Genomic DNA, 21817 nt, shown 5'->3' on the forward strand with positions numbered 1-21817 from the left:
AACTTGTCTAATTCGGTATACATAATATCCTGGTAATATACTTTTTCATCATACTTTTTTTGTTTGTTTTTGTTCATTTTGTTTATTTTCTTCCTTAAAATATATGTGTGGATATCGAAACAGGATCTAAGAATATATAAAGCCAATTCAAGAACCAAACAAAAATTATTTTCTTTGTGCTAAATTGTTTCTTTGTTTGGGGGAGAAAATATTTGTTGTATGTATGTGTGTTTTGAAGAAAAGAAAAAAGTTTTTTTTTGTTTTTATTTTTTTATAATAAATTTATTTAATAATTATTATTGTATATCGTTTGGTATATCTTTGTCTAAATGTATAATCTTTTTTTTAATTTAACTTATTGTGTGTATGTTGTGGTGTGGTTTGCTTGTGTATGTGTTTTAATGTGTAAATTTTACAAAAGTGCATGCCGCCTTCTTTTATTGTTTTGCATGCTCTTTTTTGTTAAATTTTTGTGGTAATTAATAATATATATATTTTTTCTTTTTAAATATTAATACATTACAATTTGTTTTTGTTTAAATTATGATTTAGTTCTTTTTTTTATAAATATAAATAGATTTGTTTTTGTTTTAATACACCATTATTAATTAATTATTATTATTTTCTGTTTGTTTATACATTGCAACTGTTTTTCGTTTGTTTGTTTGTTTTTGTTATAAGTAACTTGTTTTATCATCTTTCACTAAGATTAAATCTAAGCCTAAGTGGGTGTTTGTTGTGTTTTGTTTTTTTATTATTTATGTAATAGTTTACTTATAGCTATATTATAAATAAAAATTATTACAATTTTTTTTGTTGTTTTGTGTGTATGTTTTTCTTTTTTTCTTATTTTTTTGTTTAGTATAATTATCATTAAATAACTTATACAAATTTGAGGTCACATGAGTTGGTTTTGTTTGAGTTTACTTTACTGTTATTATTTATTTTTTATAATTTTTTAAATTAAATGAATATTTTTACAAAATTTTAGTAAGAAAGGAAACACAAAGTTATGAAAAATATTGAAATTGTAGGAAATAGTTTTGGTAAAGGAGAATAATAATAAAAAAATAACAAAGAAAGCCATAAGCAGATATTGATCTAATATTTGTTCTTAAGTAAAATTGTATTTTTTTGTTTTAGAATATTAAAATTGTTTATGTTTATATATCTAAAACAAAAACAAAAATTTTATAAAAAACGCATTATAAAATAATATCTGCCTTTTCTGTAATTTTTTTCCAATCATTGTTTTTAATATTTTAAGGAATTTAAAATTTCAAAAATCAAGAGTATTGACCATAAATTATGTTTAACCAAATTGTGTGCTTATATTTTTTTTACAAAACAAAATAAATAAATTTTCTCATTTCCAAATCAAAAGAAATTTGTTTTTCTTTTTTAAATTTTGCCTATGGTTTTTTCTTTGTCAAGATGTAGAGTAAATAAGATTTCCAGCTTCCAATTTCTACTGAATTTCTCTGCAGTTTTATTGTGGACTATTTGGTGGTGTAATCTCATCACCTTCACCACCTGAACCGGGTTCTCCCTTGGTCTTGTTCTCCTTTTTCCACTTCATGCGGCGATTTTGGAACCAGATTTTAATTTGTCTCTCCGTCAAGCACAGGGCATGGGCAATTTCAATACGTCTTCTGCGTGTCAGATAACGATTGAAATGAAATTCTTTCTCCAGTTCCAAAGTTTGATAGCGAGTATAGGTTTGACGGCCACGTTTGCGTTCTGTGGGGGAGAAATTGAAAAAAATACCGAAAATTATTTTATTTGCTTTAAAATTTTATATTATATAACAATTACACTACCAAAAAAACATGCCAAAGAAAAAAATGTATTTGAAAAAAAATCTCAAAATATTATACCAACAACCAAAAAAGTAACAAAAAAATTTCAATTTTTTTTGTTCTCCATTTCTGGAGTCTATGGCCTCCAATCATATTTATACTTGTCAAATTCTCAACATGTGTTGCTTTTTTGAAAGAAAAAAATAATATGGGGCTTCTTTATTTTCTCTTTCGTTTTGTCTTTTTCATCTTTCTTGTAATCCAAAATGGTATTTTATGCTTATTATCAAAAAACAAAGTGGAAGAAGCAGCAGCACACCATATAAAATCATATGTGGATTATAACACAGTCATCATCCTCCTCAAATGCAGGGAGCGTGCATTTTGTTTTTAATTTTTTTTTTCGTTTAAAACATCAAACACGCTGCCTGAATAACAAGAATAATAATAATATGCTGGTGGTGGTGGTGCTGCTGTTAAGGAGGGAAGACCTTCAACATCCCTCCCTCTCCACATTCAAATCAAAAACTTTAACTAATTATATGCATAGCCTTAAGACATTTATTAAAACTGTTACCATTCCACCACGCGGATTTGTAATGGTTGTGATTTGATGTGGATGACATGGGATGCTGCCTCTAGGTCTGCTACCTAGAAATGCTATATGCACTTTGCACGGTTTCTTAGACATTTGTAATCAATCAAGATTTCTGTATGCAAGTGTCACATAATGAAAATGATGAACACCATCATCCACATCACATGAGTCCTTATAAAAAAAACATATATTTTTATTTGATGTGATTTTCGCAAAAGATTTATGATGTGGTAAATATAACATTTGGCAAAAAAAAGAAACATTTCAATGACCATACGGTTCAACAATATTTTGACCATCTATAAAATATTCACTAAATAAAAGAAATTTTCAATATTTCACAATTGCCAATTAAAATTGTGTTAATTAATGGGAGAAGTCCCAGAATCTCATGTAACTACGGGAGAAGTCAGATAATCATTGTCCTGAATTCCTATAAAATTTTTCTATGATACTCCTTTGAAAATGCACTACTTCGATGATATAAATAATGCAGACAATTAGTAAAAATAATGTTTATAAAATTAAAAAAGTACGAGAAAAAAAATCTGCCAAAAATTATGAAATTAAAAAATGATCAGCATTAGCATAAAAATAACATGTTTTAAATCTAGTTCAGCCATTTACCCGCACGCCTGCTCTCGGCTAACCTTATTATCTTTTTACTTTCATACACAACTGAAAAATCATTGACTCCCAAAATGATTAACATGAGAGAACACAATTTTTTTAGTCTCTGCCTGGCGATGTTTTAAATTCGCATCAGGAAAACCCCGCACGCGTGCTCCTTTTGAGTGTAATTTGTGAAAAAGAGCGTACAACATGGTGCTCTGTCTACCCAGTTTTAAAAAGACCAGAAAACCCCCGCACGTGTGCCCCTTTTGAGTGTAATTTGAGAAAAAGAGCGTAAAACATGGTGATCTGTCTAACCAAAGACCAGAGCATTTTAAAACTCCATATGAAACACCTAAAGAAATAGAAAACGCAGTGGTAGACTGCTTAGTCAGGGTAACCTGTTTCCATGGATGAGCATCACTTTCATAGGCTATAATACTTCATAAAGCCTCCCTTCAGATTACAGTTCGTCTGTAAGGAATCCCATAATATTCAGTCTATAAAAATATCCTTCAGTAACTTCTGAGGACTCCCCTTTGCTGTAACTACTATATTCTCCTACATTTATTGGTTTTCTAGTGGAGACTCTCTTTTGATCCTGGCACTCTCTCCTTTTGTTTATAAAAACTGATTGTCTATAGCAGTATTGAATTGTATTGATTGTCTATAGCAGTATTGTTTGACCAAAAAAAGATAAAAGAGAATACGCGGTGATGGCTAACCGCTATCGTACTATTTTGTGCATTACTGGTCTATAGAATCTCGTATGACTGTCTATAGGACATTTCTGCTCAATCATAGGAACTAGTTACTCTGAGAAAAGTTTGTGTAAGTCCTTTCATACTCACACACTTACATTTTTTTCGCAAGTATTGACCAGATTGTAACGACTCTCATGTGGCAATTTGTAAAGCCCTCTCTGGGCTCTCTTCTGTTGGTAAATTTTCTGATAATAGTCCTAATATTAGTGGGTTGAGTTGACAATCCCTATGGTCAGGGAGAAATCTTTTACCTGTTGATCCTGATTTCTGCTAAAATAGTGCGATCAGAGTCTTTACTATTTAGCCTTTACATATATTTCTCTTTTTCTTTTTAATTTTTTTCTCATTTCTTTCCCTTCCCTTCTCTTCCTTTCTTTATTCTTTAATTCAACCATAATTAAAAAGTAATATTAATTTATATAGCAAAACCCCATAAAATGTAATTATTTTTAATGATTTCCTTTGAGTTTAAGTTTTGCTACAACAACATTCAGACCAAAGCAAACGCACCCATTTACCTTTCATATCATCATCAACAGTAATAACAACAAAAACAACAAAATGTTAGTGGTTACTCTCTAACATTGGGCCCCAACAAATGCCTGGCCGGTTGGTCGGGCGGTCTGTCAGTCAAATTAATATGGAGAATGGTATTTGGATATTAAAGAAATGGAAGTGATGGTGGTCGGTTGGTTGGTCATTCAGAGGCGGAGAGGGGTTCGAAAACTACTGAAATTTGTTGTAGTTGTTGGCCTTTATACCAAAATGGTGGCCTAATCGCTATTTAATTACAATATGCTTTCATATCAAAATGAAAAAAAAAAAACACAAAACAACATTACACCAGAGTAACAACAGCAAGCAACAACAACCTGAATAAAAGTGTATAACGCAAAACTCTATTTAATTCTGAATCATTTTTATTATTTCTAGTTTTTTTTTTTTTTTTGCTTTAACTATTTGACGGTTCTTTTTTAAGCTTCATATATATGTATAATAACATTTGATGCGTGAGCATTGAATCACATAAATACTTTTTGCCTCGTTATTATTACGTTTTTTTACCCGCCAGTGTTTAATGCCTTTCAAGTGATTTTTCATTTCAAAATATTTTTGAAAGCAGTAAAAAAAACTTGAAGAATAAAAAATGCCGCTTCTAAAAAAAATCTACTAACATTTTTTCCCGCTACAGACTGGTGTTTGACGTTTGAAGTTTGATGAACAATATCAATTTAATCAAATTTATCACTTTGTCTTTAACCAAAACCCAAAACAGAAAGAAAGAAATGAAACATTTGCAAAGGGGCGAAGAAAATGAAGGCCACAACAAAGTAAACCCAACAACAACAAAAATATATTTAAAAATAAAAAAATGATTAACGCGTTAAAGGCGCCTTGTGCCATAAGGAAATTTATTATATTTTTAGATTTGGTTGGTTTTTTTTTTTTCAACCAAACACACAGGTCATCTCTCATTGTGTCTGGCCTGGCCAGTTGCTCCTAAGCCAGAGTCATTAAAATGTAATTTCGCTTATGGTGGCTCTACCCCCCAAAACCAAAATATACACGGCAAACCCAAATTGCCTGCCTTAAGACAAAGTCTTATTCATTTCTTGGAGAAGAAGAAAAAAAGGTCCAGCAAAATGAAAACAAAAACGTATATAGCAAGGAAGACCAAAAATCTGGGGGACAAAACACTAGGTGGTAAGGGCCAATATAATCCAAGGTGTAAAACTCATATTTATAATGTTTTCTTTATGATTTCATAAGATTTTTTGCGTAATTTATCAAGTGTATTTAAGACAGTCGGTCAGTCATTTCATTTGAAGGTAGCTGGGGGAAAAAATTCAATGGCAGAAAAATAATCAAATAACTGAAACAAGCCACCAGCATATCAAATTGAGGGTTGGTATTGATATAAACCAAAAGCTATCAAAGATGATATCTCGGCCTTTGATGTTTTGTAAATAACTCGATCTTAATTTGAAAATATTAAAATTAAAAGTAAAAAAAAACAAAGAATAAAAATATTGCCATAGTAGGCCAATGACTACGTTTTTTTAAAGAGAAGGAATTATTATCTAAACTCTTGTGTAATGATTCCTTATCGTTAAAAAAATAGTCCTAGTCCCACAATTGTAACATTTTTATTCTATGAAAATGTGGACAAGGGTGTTAAATTTTAATATCGGGACAATGTAATTAGTAGTTGACCGATTTGTTTTAAATTTTTCACAGAATAAAGCAATTGCAATTTTAGACGATTAAAAAAATATTTCCCACAATTTTCCTAATTTTCTTCTAAATCAAAGGATAAATAATTTTAATCCTCTTAATTCAAAGTTCCATACAAAAACTTATAAAGGAAAATTGCCATTAACAAAAATTGCCCCAAATTCGAAACCACTCTTCTTTATATCAAAAATATTGAAACAAAAAACCCGAAAAATCTCTAATTTGAATTACAACTCATATTAACCCCAAACCTCTAGCCGGCAACAAAACATCTGCAAAATGAAATCTAAGGTTCTCCCCCCACTCACAGGAAATGTGAATCCATGAAATTTTCGTTAAAGCTCAGTACCACAAAAAACAACAAAAATATTCTTTGTGTATACAAAAGAAATTATTGTTGTTGCTTGATTACTAAATGGCGTGGCCATATTACAAAAGAATACGAAATAATTTTTTTTCATATATTTCTTTGTATTTCAAAATGTTACCTTTCATATAATTAACCTTATTTTCCGCAACACAAAGTAATTCAAACAGAAAAACAAAACCCGAAAAGAGAAGAAATTAAAAAAAATACAAAACAAAATGTCTGATGAAAATCCCACGATTGACATTTTGTTTCATTTTCTTTAATGTTGGGCGCCATAATTACATTTATAATTTTTCCGTTGTTGTGTAGCTGTAGCCATTGTCAATGTCATATAAATGTCATTCGTCTTGAAGGTAAATATTATCAAATTTCTATCTTTCCACCAAAAAAAGCAAATACAAAATAATAGAGAGAAAAATATCAACAACAAAATCACCACCCGCATAATGGCAATCATTAGTTTAATTATTAAAACAATAAGCAACGGTATGCAGTGAACTGCTTCAACTATATTATTTATTAGAAAAGGAAAGGAAGGGTGTGGTGTGGTTTTGTAGGTTGACAATAGTTAGAAAAAATTTGGCGAACCTTCATTGGTGTTTCAATAGTTTATAAATAATTGTAGCCCCTCTAGGATAATCCCTCTTTCTGGGAAAGCAGATACTCAAAGTTTCAATTTAGATACTCCGATTTTTAAGAGCTGGATAAATCAGTCTAATGTTCATAGCAAGATAATACTCCTTCTGAAAATCCCTGATCTAAGCTAAAAAACAAAATAGACTTTTTTATTCTCCTATCCTCCCTACCACCTTTACCGAATAAAAGCATATGTCTCTTCCATAAAATCTTTATAAAACTCATTCTTTGCTCTAAGAAAAAAAGTATTTTTGTATTTTTCAGTAGTGTTTGGCGGGTTATTTGGGATACCATTTGTATTTTGTTTTTGCAAAATAGTCAGGCTTCTGGGGAGAATATCCCAACAAAAAACTAAGGGAACTGATGAGGATCAGTGGCGAGATCCGAAACTATAGTCTTCCCTGCCTTACCCTTCGGCGGACAATGCCATACATTCCCCACTAATAAATAGTTGTTTTTTATAAAAACAACAAACTGGGATATTTTTGTATTTTATATTCGAAAGCAAAATTATTTTCGAACCAATATTTTTTTAATTTCTAATTTTCTTTTACATTAATTGCGGAAATTAAAATAAAAAATAGAACATAAATATGAGTGAAATGTCATCACAATTCCTTAGTCACTGCTGCAGAACAATGCAGACCTACAACAGTGATATACCATTCACATATATGAGAAATTCCCTTTAGATGTTAACTGGGTTCTTCATTATAACTGGGTTCTTCATTAATAAATTTTCAACTAAGAACAAAGATCTGGGATTAATTTTGTAAGACTTTTGTAAGCTTTTTTCGAAAAGAACTTTCACTTGTCATGCTAATTTCACATGAAATCTCCCAAATATTCCAATGCAAAAAAAAAGAACACCCAAACCTTTAAATTGCATGTAACAACAGACATTATTAATGTGTAAAAATTTATTATTAACTAACAACAACAAAAACTAAAAGAAAAAAACATTTCGCAAAAGAATATAACAATTCGTGTGTGGCATTTGTAATGTCATCAACATACACACAAACACACACACTCAGTTACAGCAAATGGGCAACTTGGCGGCAAACAAAAGATGCAACATTCAATTTCAAAGAAATGTATGAAGACAGAAAAAAAATCCAAACCTGCAAAATCATTTTGACTTGGCGGATACTTGATCGAAAAAAAGCGGCAAGCAGAGGGGTATAAACCAAGATCATTTAGTAACAATGTCAGCAGATACTCCAAGGAAATAAGAAGCGATGAAACTGATGATGATGACGGCGACGACCACAACGACGTCGACGATCTTTGTGTGGACAGAAAACAACACTTGCCACAGCGATTAAAAACTAATAAAGAATTTTTTTTAATTGTGATTGCAAAATAATAAGCAAAGCACAAAAACCTCGAATGAACATTGTGAAAAATGAGCTATGAGAGGGAATCATTGGCGAGAAATGTTATTTCATTATTTAAATAAATGAAATGTAAAAATAAATAAAATAGAAAACAATGCAGAAAAAAGCAGGGGAAAACAAATCACTTTTAACCTTTTGAGACCTACAATGGGGAAGATCACACATAGACACACTCTCGCTCATACAAATATTTATTTTCATTTGCCCCTTTTTTGGATATTATACTCTAAGGATATATAACTAGTGAGTGTGTGTATGCACATGTATGGTTTGCCTAATATTTTTCCATATATATTTCAATTTTTTTTCTTCTACTTTTTTGTAGTTTAGGTTTTGTTACATTCATTTCCCCAACTCTTTGTATTCCCCAAAGTCAACTTCCTCCCAAATTGCTACAAAAAAAACTTTCATTTTAGTTTTTTGACACATTTCAGCTGTTATGTTAACTTTATGTGAGATACTTTTTTGAAGGGTGTTCGTTTTTGTTCATTTCACTTGAAATCAAAAAAAGGAAAGCACACAAAAACCTAACACCAAACCAAGGCTATTTTATCTATGAACTCTGAGAGGGACAATATTAGGCACATGGTGAAATGAAGTTTAAAGACGCAAATGCAGAATCCGAGGAAAAGTCATATGACATTTATGAAAATTATCAAAGTTACAGTTATCCTTTTGGGACAAAATCGGACCTATATGCAAAATTTCGTGACGATTGATCAAGAACTGCGGGCTGATTACTAGTAATAATGAGCTGACAGACGAACACACATGGCTAAATAAATTCTGCTAGTCGATAGGTATGATAATCGGTATACTAAAAAAAGGTCTGGGACTAATATATAGGGGCTTTACAAATTCTCGGGTCACACATTCTTTTAATACCCTAACAAGCAAGTTCCCTCCAAAAAGTATTTGAAATGGTTTGAGGTTAGGAGAAGATATTGAGCAATTTTCTATGATTTTTTTTAAACAAATTATGTTCCTAAATTAATTCCTTTTGTAGACAACAAAAAAATCCATTCGAATTAAATTTTACCAAAGGTTGGTCGCTCCTGTCTCGCATGTCATATAATTTTTTATTTGAGTAACTGTAACAGGAGGGAGGATGAACAAAAATTGTAACAAATGCAAAAATGGTTTGATGCCTCTTGACAGTGTCTGACCATAGCATATCCGAGAGCGAAACGAAATTTTTACACCAAAAAACAAAGAGAATAGAAAAAAAAACAAACACCAATATGGGTTGTGATATCCATCAAGTTCAACCATGGAAATGGTGGGGGTGGTGGATGCAAAAGGACATCCCAAAGTGATATGCTGGGTAAATAAATTCATTTTCCCTCAGTTTTTTATTCCTTACTGCAAAAAATTGTTAATTTCATTTGCAGGACATTTCCAGGGATTTGGTGTTAAGCTAAAAAAATATGTTCTCTCTTTTTTAATTTTCATAAATTTTTGTTAATAAATAAACAAAGGAAATATTCCTGAATTTAATTAAGATTTTTTTGTTGTTTTGAATGAAGGAGTAGGAGGGAAGACAAATATTCGGCTATTTGATTTAAAAAAATCACCTTAGTCATTGTTGTTTATAATTTAATTTCTCAGGCCGAAATGGGATTTATTTTGTTAAAACAACCTGTTTTTCTGTCTGCTCTTTCTTTTTTTTTAAAAATTACTAATTTTCCTGTCTCGGTTTTCTTATCAAATCAGGATTTAATGAAACAGAAGAAAATCAAATGGAAACCCAAATTATCTGTGTGTGAGAGAGAAAATATTTCCCTTCAAAGGGTCGTTTTTTTTTCTTCTTACTTTGCATTTCATATCTTTGTTAATTTGTATGGTTTTTCATCATTCGTTCATTTGGAGAAATATTCTAGTTTTAAGATACCAAAACACGCACACACACATACATACACATTTATACACCCATACATGCCATAATACCAAAAAATACAATACCATTTTGGAATTTTTCAGCTTGTCTTGTGGAACCCATGTCAAAACATTTGACAGCTGACTAAAACATGCCATGTGAAGCCATGTCCCATTGCGAAGCGTCCAGTGAAGCGCACAAACAAAATAATAGAGCGTACACAGAAAAAACAACAACTACTACAGGACACCATATAAGAAGACTAAAGAAGCAGTGGCAACTAAACTAAATTTTTTAAAACTATGGCTGACTGTGTTTGTGTAACCAACCAACCATCCCGTTCAGTCTTTTCCCCGGCCATTTTGAGTAGCAGCATGGCTGGTAATCATCATCGAAAAAAGAGGTTTGGTATAGCTCTTACCTAGCTTAGAATTAATTTTTTTACTATAGTGGGTGATGGGGGGGCAATGACAAGTTTTGATGATTTTTGTTTATTAAACAAATGAAGAAAAATTGCATTGAAAGGGTTAGACATATAGAGAAAAATATTAATTAATTGAAAGGGTGTCAAGTAGAAAGCAAAATTGTAATGGAATGTTTTGAAATTAAGAACAAATAGTTGAGAAGTTCATAAGAATTAATCAAAATTAAAAAAAAAAAAATAGAAATAGAAAAAATTGCATTGAAAAAATACTAAAAAAATAAATTTAAAATAATTTCTAATTTCATTTTCATTGGCAAGATGTTTTGAAATTTTAACGTGATGAGGATCAGTGGCGTGATCCGAAACTATAGTCGTCTCTGCCTTATCCCTCGGCCATATGCCATACATTCCCCTCTAATAAATAGTTGTTTTTATAAAAACAACAAAACAACTGGGATTCAGCCTGACTATTTTGCAAAAACAAAATTTTCAAATTTCACAGATTGTCCTCTTACCACCCTTACCAAACTAAAAACTATTTGAAATTCATGATTAAATTTCAAGACAAAAACCAAAATTTTCCAATAAAAAAATATAAACTTCCAACTGCTCCCACTCCCGAAATAAGTAAGAAACCGCAAAGTGTAGCAGATAAAAAACTATCAGCAAATCTTCACGCAACTTGAAAATTATCTTTTGATCCCCTTTTGCTACTTAAGTATGAGCAAAACTAAAAGGAAACGGAAACTAGCAGAGGAAAAACCATGACTTAACAAGAGACAATCAACATTAAAGTTAATGGCGGAATTTTCGGAGGGTAATCATATTGAGACTTTCAACAAAGCCAACAACAACATAGTAATGATGCTAACTCCAAACAATGATTGATGTTTTCATAAAAAAAATAAAGAAAAACAAAAACAATGACATTTTCTAACGATATTGGGAAGATTTTTTCATATTTTTTTCTTTTTTTTTTCAAATCATATTAAACTAAAGTTTCTAGTGTCTACATTTATGCTAGCTTTTCATACTTCTTCAGTACTTTCAAACTTCAAACTTTCAAGCTTAGCAGAAGAAAATCATTGCCTTAAGTAGTTGTTGTCGTCGTTGTCGTTCAAGAATATCCTTGATATAAACGTTGAAATGTTCTGCCAGCATGTTTTTTTGGTGGGAGGAGGAGGGCGGTTGTGTTCAAAACAATAGCTTTAAGTAGTTAAGGCCAAAATCCTTAAAAAGCAATGAAGTTTTGAAATATATTTTACTGGCCAAAGTGAATCAAAGAGAACTGAGAGAATAAACATGGGGCGGGGTGGCAGCCAATGGAAAGTTTAGAAGTGACGAAGAGCAACAAAAACTGACAAAGCAGTAAAGTTTTAGAATTTTTTATTTTTCTGCTTATTGCCAGTGGCATTGTTTTTGTTACAGAGCGTTGAAAACTTCAACTAAAAAACTTAATGTTGACTTTGAATCGTTGGGAAAAATAAAAAGCAAAAAAAGAAGAAAGGAAAAAAGTTTCTGAAGTCGGTCTATAAAATGCATATTTATAATAATCTTCAAAATTTTCGAGTACGCTCAAAGAATGAGGAAGGTAAGGGGGAAATAATTGCGGATTGAATGAGAGGTAGACTATTGGAAGATTAGTGGATATAGAATGTGAATATTGGTTGTAATACAGGCTTTAATTATAAGATAATATTTAAAACATGTACATACCCTTGTAAATGACCCAATATTCCTAATGAAACCTGTCGAATGAGCCAATCCTATCAAGTTCCGTGGAATTTGAGGGTTATTCGACAATTATTTTTGATTGATGATGTGTCTTACAAGGGTATGACCCAATATTCCTAGTGGAAGCTGCCGAATAAGCCAATATTATAAAGTTGGATGGAATTTGAAGGTTATTCGTCGGTTTTCTTCGATTGTAAATTTTTCTTTAGACCTATATTTTCCCCAGACCTTGCCACCTATGGGGTTTTCCCAAAATTGAAGTGACCCAATAAATGCCGACTTTACGCTATTATTGAAGAGATAAAACCTGCATCTAAAGAAGAGCTAAAAAAGATCACTTAATATCTTATGCTTTGGGTACTGATTACCTTATGATCCGACTAATTCTCCACACACTTTCCTACAATTTCATCTCTCAAACTTCCGTTAATTTTTAAATTACATTTAAAATTGTTATATCACGGCGTAATAACAATAGCAACATCTGCCTTCTGTTTAAATTTGAGATCAGGGTATATTATTTTATTTTTTTTTTATAAAATTCGTTGTTGTTGTTGTTGGCGGAAAAACTATTTACACGAACAACTCAATTTAGGAAGAGTTTCAGTTTGCAATAGTTTTTTCTTCGTTCACTTAAAATCGTGACCTTATAGTTCAAAGAAAAGAAAGAGGATGAAAAAATACACCTTATGAGCAGTTCTGTACCATGACTACTTCTTTTTTATTGCTAGTGTTGGTCGTTGGTGTTGCTGTTTTTAACATATTTTAGAACTTAGTCACGTTTGTAAAACTAAAGCAACGCTGGTATATCTCTTTGCGATTTTTTTTCGTTTTATTTTTTTTTTCATTTTGGTGATATTGGAGACCCATAGCCGGCCATTAATAATTTTAATGGATACATGGCAACTTAAACAGGCGTTAAGTGGTTATAAACGACAAAGACACTGTGGCATGGTTTTTAGTCAGTCATAGTGATTCGTTTTTGGCCGTTAACGTCTATGCTGAAATTCATAAGAATTTCGTATAAAGTGAAACACTGTTCAGATGAACAAAAAATTAACCAAAAAAGTGAATTCAACAAAAATATATAAGCTACAGATAGCCTGTGGTTTGAAGATGGTATGATTTTTTGTTATTGCAATAACCCAGCAAAGAAAGTAGAAGCAAGGTAATACATTACATTTTTTTCACATAAAGTAGTGTAAATGTCGATAAGTTCGACAGTGAAGAAATTATGACATTAAAAATATTTTTTCAAGGATTTTTATAGCCGTAGATTTTTTAAAAAAATATTTTTTAAGGATTTTTATAGGCGGATATTTTTAAAAAATATATTTTCAAGAATTTACGTTGGCGTAAATTAAAAAAAACGGTCAATTCATCAGTTTGCAATCACAGAGAAAGATGGCCATATGTCCAAGTGGGGATGGATTAACGCCAGGAAAATCATGAAGTGGACTCTAATGACCACATCTTCGGAATATCTAAGATTAACAAAATATCTACTTTAGTAGATACAGATCGATTCAATTAGGGAAACTCTTTCAAGTCCAAACGGCCGAACATACTAAAACACCATCCATAGTAAAGTTTACCAGTCTGATACATTCCGAAATGGTATCTGGATAAAGGCTTCAGCAGCCACTGAAAATTGAATATTTCTGTCAGCGTTTGAACCCAGCTCATTCCCTGGGCTTTTCAGCTCCAAAATTCTTTACTGGGTTACAATTAAAAACTTATGAATTTTAAGTTTGTTGTTCATTTGGATATTTTTGATTTTTTTTATTGTCGTCTTTGCTGATTTTTTTCTTTTGGGCCACAAGCGATCTACACTTCAGCGCAGCATCCATTCCAGCGGACAATGCGTGAGTTAAAACTTGAGAATAAGCGCTCGAACTTGGCAGAAAAACATGAATGAATAAATGAATTTGTATGGACAAAAGGATAAAGTCAAACAGGCCAGCCAGCCAGCAAACAAACAAATATAACAGGCAAAACGGCCAGCGAGAGTAAAGTATAAACCAAACAAAAAATACAAAAAAAAAAAAAAGCTATATAAAAACGCGAACCGTCGTGTTCCAAAGATTAATAAATTGATGGCATCCATTGCACATAACGTGTAACTAATGGCTGTAATCAATTTTGCTTTACATCTCAATCTACAAACAGAAATGGCAGAGAAAGAGAAGGAGAGTGAGAGCAAGGAATATAAACAGCAACAACACAATGACATATCCCTGAACTCTGAAAATAGAGAACAACAAAATAAAAAAAATGGAATCAGACAAACAGACAAACAGATACAGCAATCAAATGGAAGGCGCAAAAAAGTAAACAAATGAGAATCCTGTCTAAAAAATAGGTATACAACTATTCCAAAGGAATGTTTGGAGAATTGTGGGACCATCGGAGAGAAGCATGTAAGGGGGCCATGGATGGTCGCATGGACAATCATTCGGTTGAGACATTAATAACGAATTGTAGGAAAAATTGTTATATGGGGTCAGATATGATATGGGACAACACAAACAAATTGGGATGACAAGGAAGGAAGGAAGTTTTCGAATATATGTATTATTATATTATTAATAAAGGATTGGAAATGCATAGTTACATAAAATAAATTGAAAACTTTAAATAATTTTGTAAAAGGGCCTTATTAAATTGGATGAAAAATTAATAAAAAATGTTAAGGCATTAATGAAAAGTCGTTGTCCTGTTGCAGAACCGGAAAAAATACAACACTTTTTAATTATTTCATTTAAAAAAATGTAAAATTATTTTAGAACGTTCTTTTATATATTTCTTGCCTTCTACAAGATATTTTTTGTTATATTCAGGACATTTAGAGACAACTGAATTTATTTCTCCATACTGATTTTTTGATTACTTAATTGTCGTAGTTCTATCGGAACATGATTAATTATTTATTGTCTTTTACTAGAATTTATTTATATTTTTCCAGGTCAGTTGCAGATCCTTATTCCCCATTTTAGTCTATTTAATTACTTAATTTTTCTCTTTCCTCCCTGGAAATAATTTAAAATTATTTAATTAAATTCTTTGTGAAACCAATACAGCCCACCCATCCCGCAGCCACCTACAATCCTTCACACTATCACACAGCATAACCCTAGCCGAACACAGACATAAAAATAATGAATCCTTTTTAACCTTGACTTAAAATAAATGTCTTTACATTTAGCCTTGATGTGGCAAAATGAAAAAGAAAAAAACAGCAGCAACAGCAACAATGCCGAGAAAATTTATGGACCTTCACCAATCAATCAATAGTTGAGAAAAAACAACTTTTCGAAATAATGAAACACACCGACCACAGACAACCAGAATACCTGACATTTGCAAAAATATACCAACGCACACACACTCTCGCACTTACCTCCTTTTGCAAATGGCAATAAAAGTGAAAATTGTAACAAAACCCATTCTTGTAAAAATAGGATTAAAGGTATTTAACTCTAAAAAGGATAATGACAATAAATACACTCGTACACACACAGCCACACAAAACCAAATAGGCAATGTTTAGAAAAAAGGAGGCAAATTTTACCAATGTATTATATTGGTCTAAAACTAGAGCGTAACTAATGTAATTGCTGGAAAATGCAAGTAGACAATACATGTGTGTGTTTGTATTTGCCTTTTGAAAGAAAGGGAGAGGGAAGAGCTGCAGACAGTTGTTATGTGAAATTTTGCAATGACTGACATATGTCAGGCATAAATCTGCTATGAAGAAAATACAAACATGCCTTGACATACATCATAGAGAATTTTGGGGAACATTCCCTATAAACATGTATACCAAAATATACAAAAAATTATATAAAATATATAAAAAATATAAAAATAAAATTTATATATAAAAAGACAAAAAGTTGCCTATTATAAACATATAAACCTCAAGTTTGAAATTTGTTTCCCCTTTCTTCAAAATGTCTTCGAATATATCCTATTTAGTACCATCAGCATTTTTTAATTACCTACACCACTGTGATGTACACTAACACCTCCCAGTGGCATTTCAATTAACCAATATTAGCTGGTGTTAGCAAAGACATCAACCACATACACATTTTCATTTCCATTATATTCCGCAGATTTTCATTTCCATTGTATTTCATTAATGGATCTATATATCATTCTAATTAGAAAAAAAAAACAATGGAGCTGAAAAATCACTACAATGGCAAATGCAAATGCCTATTAATTTTTTTTGTTTGGAAAAAATATGTCGCAATTCGTTTTGTGAATTTCGTAAACATTTTATATTTATTTAAATGTGAAAAAACTATTGATATCAAATGAAAAAAGAAATATTTTCGAAACCGAATTGCCTTGTATAGACGCATGACGCAACTTCAAAAGTGAATAATTGCCGCAAGTAAACTCGGCTAATATAAATCAGGAAAAAATATTTAAAATTAAAAAAAAATAAATTTTAAATATAAACATAAAAATCAAAACTACTTATTTAAATCAAAAATAACTACACTTAAAAAAATTCTCCTAACAAAATTTTAATTTGCGAAGAAATATTTTTTTCATTTTCGATTTTAAAAATTAAAATTGTTTAATTTACAAAAAATATAACAAAACTACGACTTTTTAATTCAAATAACAATTTTTTAAATCAAATACTACTTTTAAAAATTGTTTAGAAAAAATATAGGGATGCCAAATTGGATGGTAATTAAAAATAAATTTATAATAAATGCATTGCAGCATAATGAAGATATTCTCTTAACTAAGATTAGCAAAATATGGACCATTGGAGGAAAAATATCAACGGGAGGAAAGATATGCCCAAATAAATACTGAAACACTTCCATTTAATTTAATATTTTATAAGATTTTTTAAATACTCCTTATTGATTAGATGCGCGACAGGTTGCAGGTACCATTCCTTACTTGTTCTGGAAATTCCATCGATTTTTTCTATAATTTTAATGCCACTTTAATGGGACACATTTAGATTCCACTTTGATTTTGTGTCATTTCGGAAACAACTAGTTCAAAGGAACTATTCAGCAAACGGAACGATCGGTACTAGGTACGGTTCATTCATTTATCTAGTGCCTTTTGCTCCAGTTGTACATTTCCTTTCACGTTCGCCTAGTTCCTATTGATCCAGTTTTGGTTTTCCAACTCAGCTATTTATATAAAATAATCTTATTTATATTATTTTTTCTGCTTTAATACACATTATAAGACCTTTCTAAAGACTCCAAAATCTCGAAAACCCCATGACCTAAAATTTGGCATCCCATATTTTTCCGCATTTTTTGTTATTTTTTGTGCAACCGTTTACCAGCAACAAAAATCAAAAAACTAACTAACCAAAAAAAATCATCACTAACTACACTCAAACATCTACTCTTTGAAGAAGAAGAAAAAAATTCCACTACTTTGTGTGGAATGGCGATCACTTTCCTTGACACTTACCAAATTGACTTCGCATCCAGGGATACAGAGGCGAAGGCATCCCTGATGGTTGTGAATTTGGATTTTGTGATGGTGGTGTATGCTGGCCGGGGTGTCCTTGATGCATTTGTGGTGGCCCTTGGCCCTGATGCATCATACCCTGAGGTGGGCCGCCAACTTGGGGTACGCCGGTTTGCTGCTGACCATACATGCCCATGTTGTGATGATTTTGATGAACCTATATTGTAAAAGAGTTTGATTAGTATATTTTACTGTTATTAATATGAAAAACACAAGTGTTCCAATAACTACAAATAAAAAGAAAATGCTAAACTACAAAAAGAAAGTAAATTCAAAATAAATATTTCCGTGATTTGTTAGCCTTCAGTTGTATTTTCACTCTTTTCGAACTGAACGGAAATTAACTTCCCAGTCGAAAGTAAATGTCAAGTAAAGGCATATTCTTTTTCGAAAATATTTTAGAATCAGTTTTAAATACATATATGATATGACTACCAAATCGATGTTAAGGAAATCAAAAATCCAATCACTACAAAAAAACATAATATTTTTCTACTTCGGGTTATTTACATAGTTCGAAAAGAAAATGTTATCTTACCTCCGTAACATCGGGTACTCCGACATCATTGTAACCCAACTAAAATAAATATGCAGACAAAAGAAACGCGATGTGAATAGATATTTTAAACATTTATAGACATATTTTTTAGATATATATTTTGTCGAATTAAAAACTTAAAACTTGACTCCGTGGTTGAAATGTTTTTCAACATTTCGAACTGAAATAAAAAAACCTATCGAGGCATCCATTGGGCGCCAAATAAGAACACAAAAATCTAGAGTCAAGTGATTGTATACATAAAAAATCATGCTGTTATTTACTTTTTGTTTTTGACATTTTCTTACCTCCGTAACATCGGGTACTACGACATCATTGTAACCCAACTAAAAGAATATGCAAAGAAGATCGGGATTTGAGTAAATTTATTTCGCAGTTTATAAAAAAAAATAAAACAGACACGAAAATGAAACAGAAAAAAGAAATAATACAGAACAAAGGTAGAACCCGATCTTATTTAAATCGAAATTCTCAATAGTTTGAGGGATTCAAGTCTGTACTATTTTTAAATAAGGCGTTCGAAAAATTGACCAACTCTAGAGTATGTCGTTCCGAAACGAACATGTTTAACGAAACTATTCTACAAAAGGAACGATCGGTACAGGATCGTTCATTTTGCTCTCATTCGCTCAACTAGAACCTAAAGACCTAATTCCTATTCAGTACTAGGTCCGGTTCCTTCGCTCATCTATTTATTTCTTGCTTCCGATCATTTAGTTCCTTTTGATCCAGTCGTTCATATAGATCTTTCCGTTCATTGAACGAAAAGTAATTATGGAACTAAATGAATGAACTAGTTCCCTTTGTTGAGCGAGCAAGAACAATATTTCCCAGCTCGAATAGAGCACATCGATTTGAAATCTAATGTCGTAGCGACCTACTTTCATAAGAGATTCAGCTCAATTTTTTTCTTTTCTTTTCATTTTTTTTTTTTTTTTTTTTTTTTGGAAATTATATGTGCAAAAAGTTGGGTTAACATATCTCGAATGAGATTTTCATATTATTTTTCGAAATTTTCGTTCATATACGGAATTACAGAATAATACTAACTGTCTAAATTAAATTTCATATGAAGAATTTCACATAGAATTTGTTTGTTGAGTATATGTATTACAGAAGTTGAAGATATCTATTTCAGAACATTTTTTTACCAGACGAAATTCAGATCCAATGGTATCGTATATAATTATTTCGATATTTTACCAATCTGAATTTTAACCATTGATGTTGTACCCGCACCTATTGTCCCTTCTGTATTTTTATTTTAATTAAATAACCTATAAACAAAAAAATGTTCATTATTATCATCATCATCTCACCTGAGCCTGTGAATGCTGCATATGATGTTGCATGGCCATTTGTGGATTCATATGATGACCGCCAACCATTTGATCCGCCAACGGTGGTGAACCGCCCTCATGTACCATACCCAAACCGCCGACAGCCGCTTGCAGTTTACAACTGGCATAGACGACAGGCTGATGTTGTTGCTGCTGCTGTTGTTGTTGTGGATGTTGTTGATGCGCCGGTATTTGTTGTTGCTGTTGTGTGACCTGTTGTTGCGTCACTTGCGGATGATGTTGTTGGTGGGCATCGTTTAACGTTTGCTGCGGTGGACCCTGTTGTTGTGTTGGTATCATTTGTGCACCATTCGCCTGCGTTGGTGGCACACAGCCACCCACCTGACTCGATGGACTATCAGGTCGGGAGTAGACACCATGCTGGTCCATACCCTGGCCATTGTAGTAGGGCATACGATCATAAGGCGGGAAACGTGGATAAGGCATATTGCCCTGATGATTTGGTGTCTGACTGTAGTGATGCATTTGTTGGGCATCGAGATCGGCTACACCGTTACCCGGATAGTGACCATGGTGCATATCGGCACCCATATAGGTGTTTGTAAAGTATGACGTCATACTTTCGCAGTTATTTGTACTCATAGTCATCTTGAAGCTTGGTTGGTTGGTTTGTGGTGTTGTGTGTGTGAGTTGTGTAGGAGTTTTTTTGGTGATACTTAGGAGCTAATGACTTCTTTTGCTAGAAAGCAAGTTGTTTTTGTTTTTACTTATTGTTCCGGTTGGGTTTTCACAAGAATTTACAAACTAGCAGTTTGAAAAGTTGCTTGAAGCTAATTGTTTTTTTTTTTTGTTTTTCTTTTCTTGTCTATACAATCTTATATTTAAAATATAATTTATGATGTTGATTTTTTGTTTAGTTTTAAATATTTCTCTCAGTGGCTTGTGTAAATCTGCAAATAAAATTATTTTTAATAAGCAATCCTTGTGGGTTATTATGATATATACTTACCTTAATTTTAACACTTAAGTACAAAAATTTACAATTTAAAAGTGTTGAGGTATAAAAATGATTACGTTTTATCCGATGTTCCTTTTAGTTGCTCGGCTTTGTCTAGTCCTTGTATGATGGTTGTTTGTTTTTCTTTTGGATAGTTGCGTAGAAATTCTCCCAAGTGAAAAATAGGAAATGTGAATGAAAATCAGCAGCAGTTGTAGAAAATTGTAACTAATTGTATTTAAGGGCGGGATAGCAATAAAATCTTTCCAAAAATTAGTTATGTTTTAGAATATGTTCAGGCTTTCCAGTGATATAGTTATCCAAAAAAGAGGTGTTTTGATTGTGAAACTCTGCAAAGAGAAAGAAAAAAGAAAGGAAATGTTAGAAAAGAGATTCAAATATAAAAACATTTTTGTTCAATTAAATTCAATAAAATATAGCTTTATAAAAATATATTAAAATTCTTTCAGTGTAATATGATTTTATGTTAGTAAAGATAATTTTGGAAAAGGTTATTGTCTTTAATAGATATTTTTCAAGATTAATTCTGGCAACATTTCAAATCACGGAGTTTGAGAAATATATAACCAAGGTTGTTTTCTCAGCTAAACGTCAAGTCAGGTTTTAAATTTCAGTTGGTAATTTGCATCTTTAGGAAGAGATCAATACTGATATAAGGTTGCCATCTTTATTTTCAGTTCTGTGACAACATTTTCGTTATTTATCCAAGAAAATAACCATGGTAATTTTCATTCATTGTGAATTGTTAATGTTGAATTATTTATTTGGCTACACTAAATTTATATTAGGGTTGAGCAGTAGTCTAAGTAATGTTGCCATCATATGTGCCAAAGGTTGAATACTACCCGAAGTTAGGCTTGAGGGTTGATGTCTTGGCATAAAACCAAGTTTGTAGTATTGTTGGTCACACTAGTTGTTGTATATTAAGGCAGTTCACATTTCAGTCTGGTATTTGAGGTAGTGTTGCC

The 21817-nt window shown here is 31.6% G+C and overlaps 1 protein-coding gene across 6 annotated transcripts; it reads right to left on the reverse strand.

The window, feature by feature from the left end:
- Positions 1-1484: 1484 nt before the first annotated feature.
- On the reverse strand, positions 1485-20485 carry LOC133325858 (homeotic protein antennapedia). Of its 6 annotated transcripts, none has more exons than XM_061534564.1 (5): positions 19850-20485; positions 18818-18856; positions 18510-18548; positions 17912-18128; positions 1485-1740 (listed from the first exon to the last, which is right to left on the reverse strand). In XM_061534564.1, the coding sequence occupies exons 1-5, from the start codon at positions 20477-20479 to the stop codon at positions 1490-1492; spliced, it is 1176 nt and encodes a 391-aa protein (XP_061390548.1). In that variant the 5' UTR covers positions 20480-20485; the 3' UTR covers positions 1485-1489. The 6 variants fall into 6 exon arrangements, with proteins under 6 accessions (XP_061390548.1, XP_061390547.1, XP_061390550.1 ...); XM_061534563.1 differs by having other exon boundaries at positions 17900-18128; XM_061534566.1 differs by lacking the exon at positions 18818-18856.
- Positions 20486-21817: the final 1332 nt, after the last annotated feature.

This window comes from Musca vetustissima, unplaced genomic scaffold, assembly GCF_032173495.1.
Source record: "Musca vetustissima isolate MV318-11 ecotype Yass unplaced genomic scaffold, APGP_CSIRO_Mvet_v1 utg742, whole genome shotgun sequence".
Classification (NCBI taxonomy): domain Eukaryota; kingdom Metazoa; phylum Arthropoda; class Insecta; order Diptera; family Muscidae; genus Musca; species Musca vetustissima.

What these genes read in the sequence shown, in the direction of transcription:
- LOC133325858 (XM_061534563.1), bottom strand. Translation starts at nt 20,479, where the DNA reads ATGACTATGAGTACAAATAACTGCGAAAGTATGACGTCATACTTTACA. An exon ending in TGCAGCATTCACAGGCTCAG is followed by an intron (nt 18,857 to 19,849) that starts GTGAGATGATGA and finishes ATATTCTTTTAG; the next exon opens with TTGGGTTACAATGATGTCGT. An exon ending in TAGTACCCGATGTTACGGAG is followed by an intron (nt 18,549 to 18,817) that starts GTAAGAAAATGT and finishes TATTTATTTTAG; the next exon opens with TTGGGTTACAATGATGTCGG.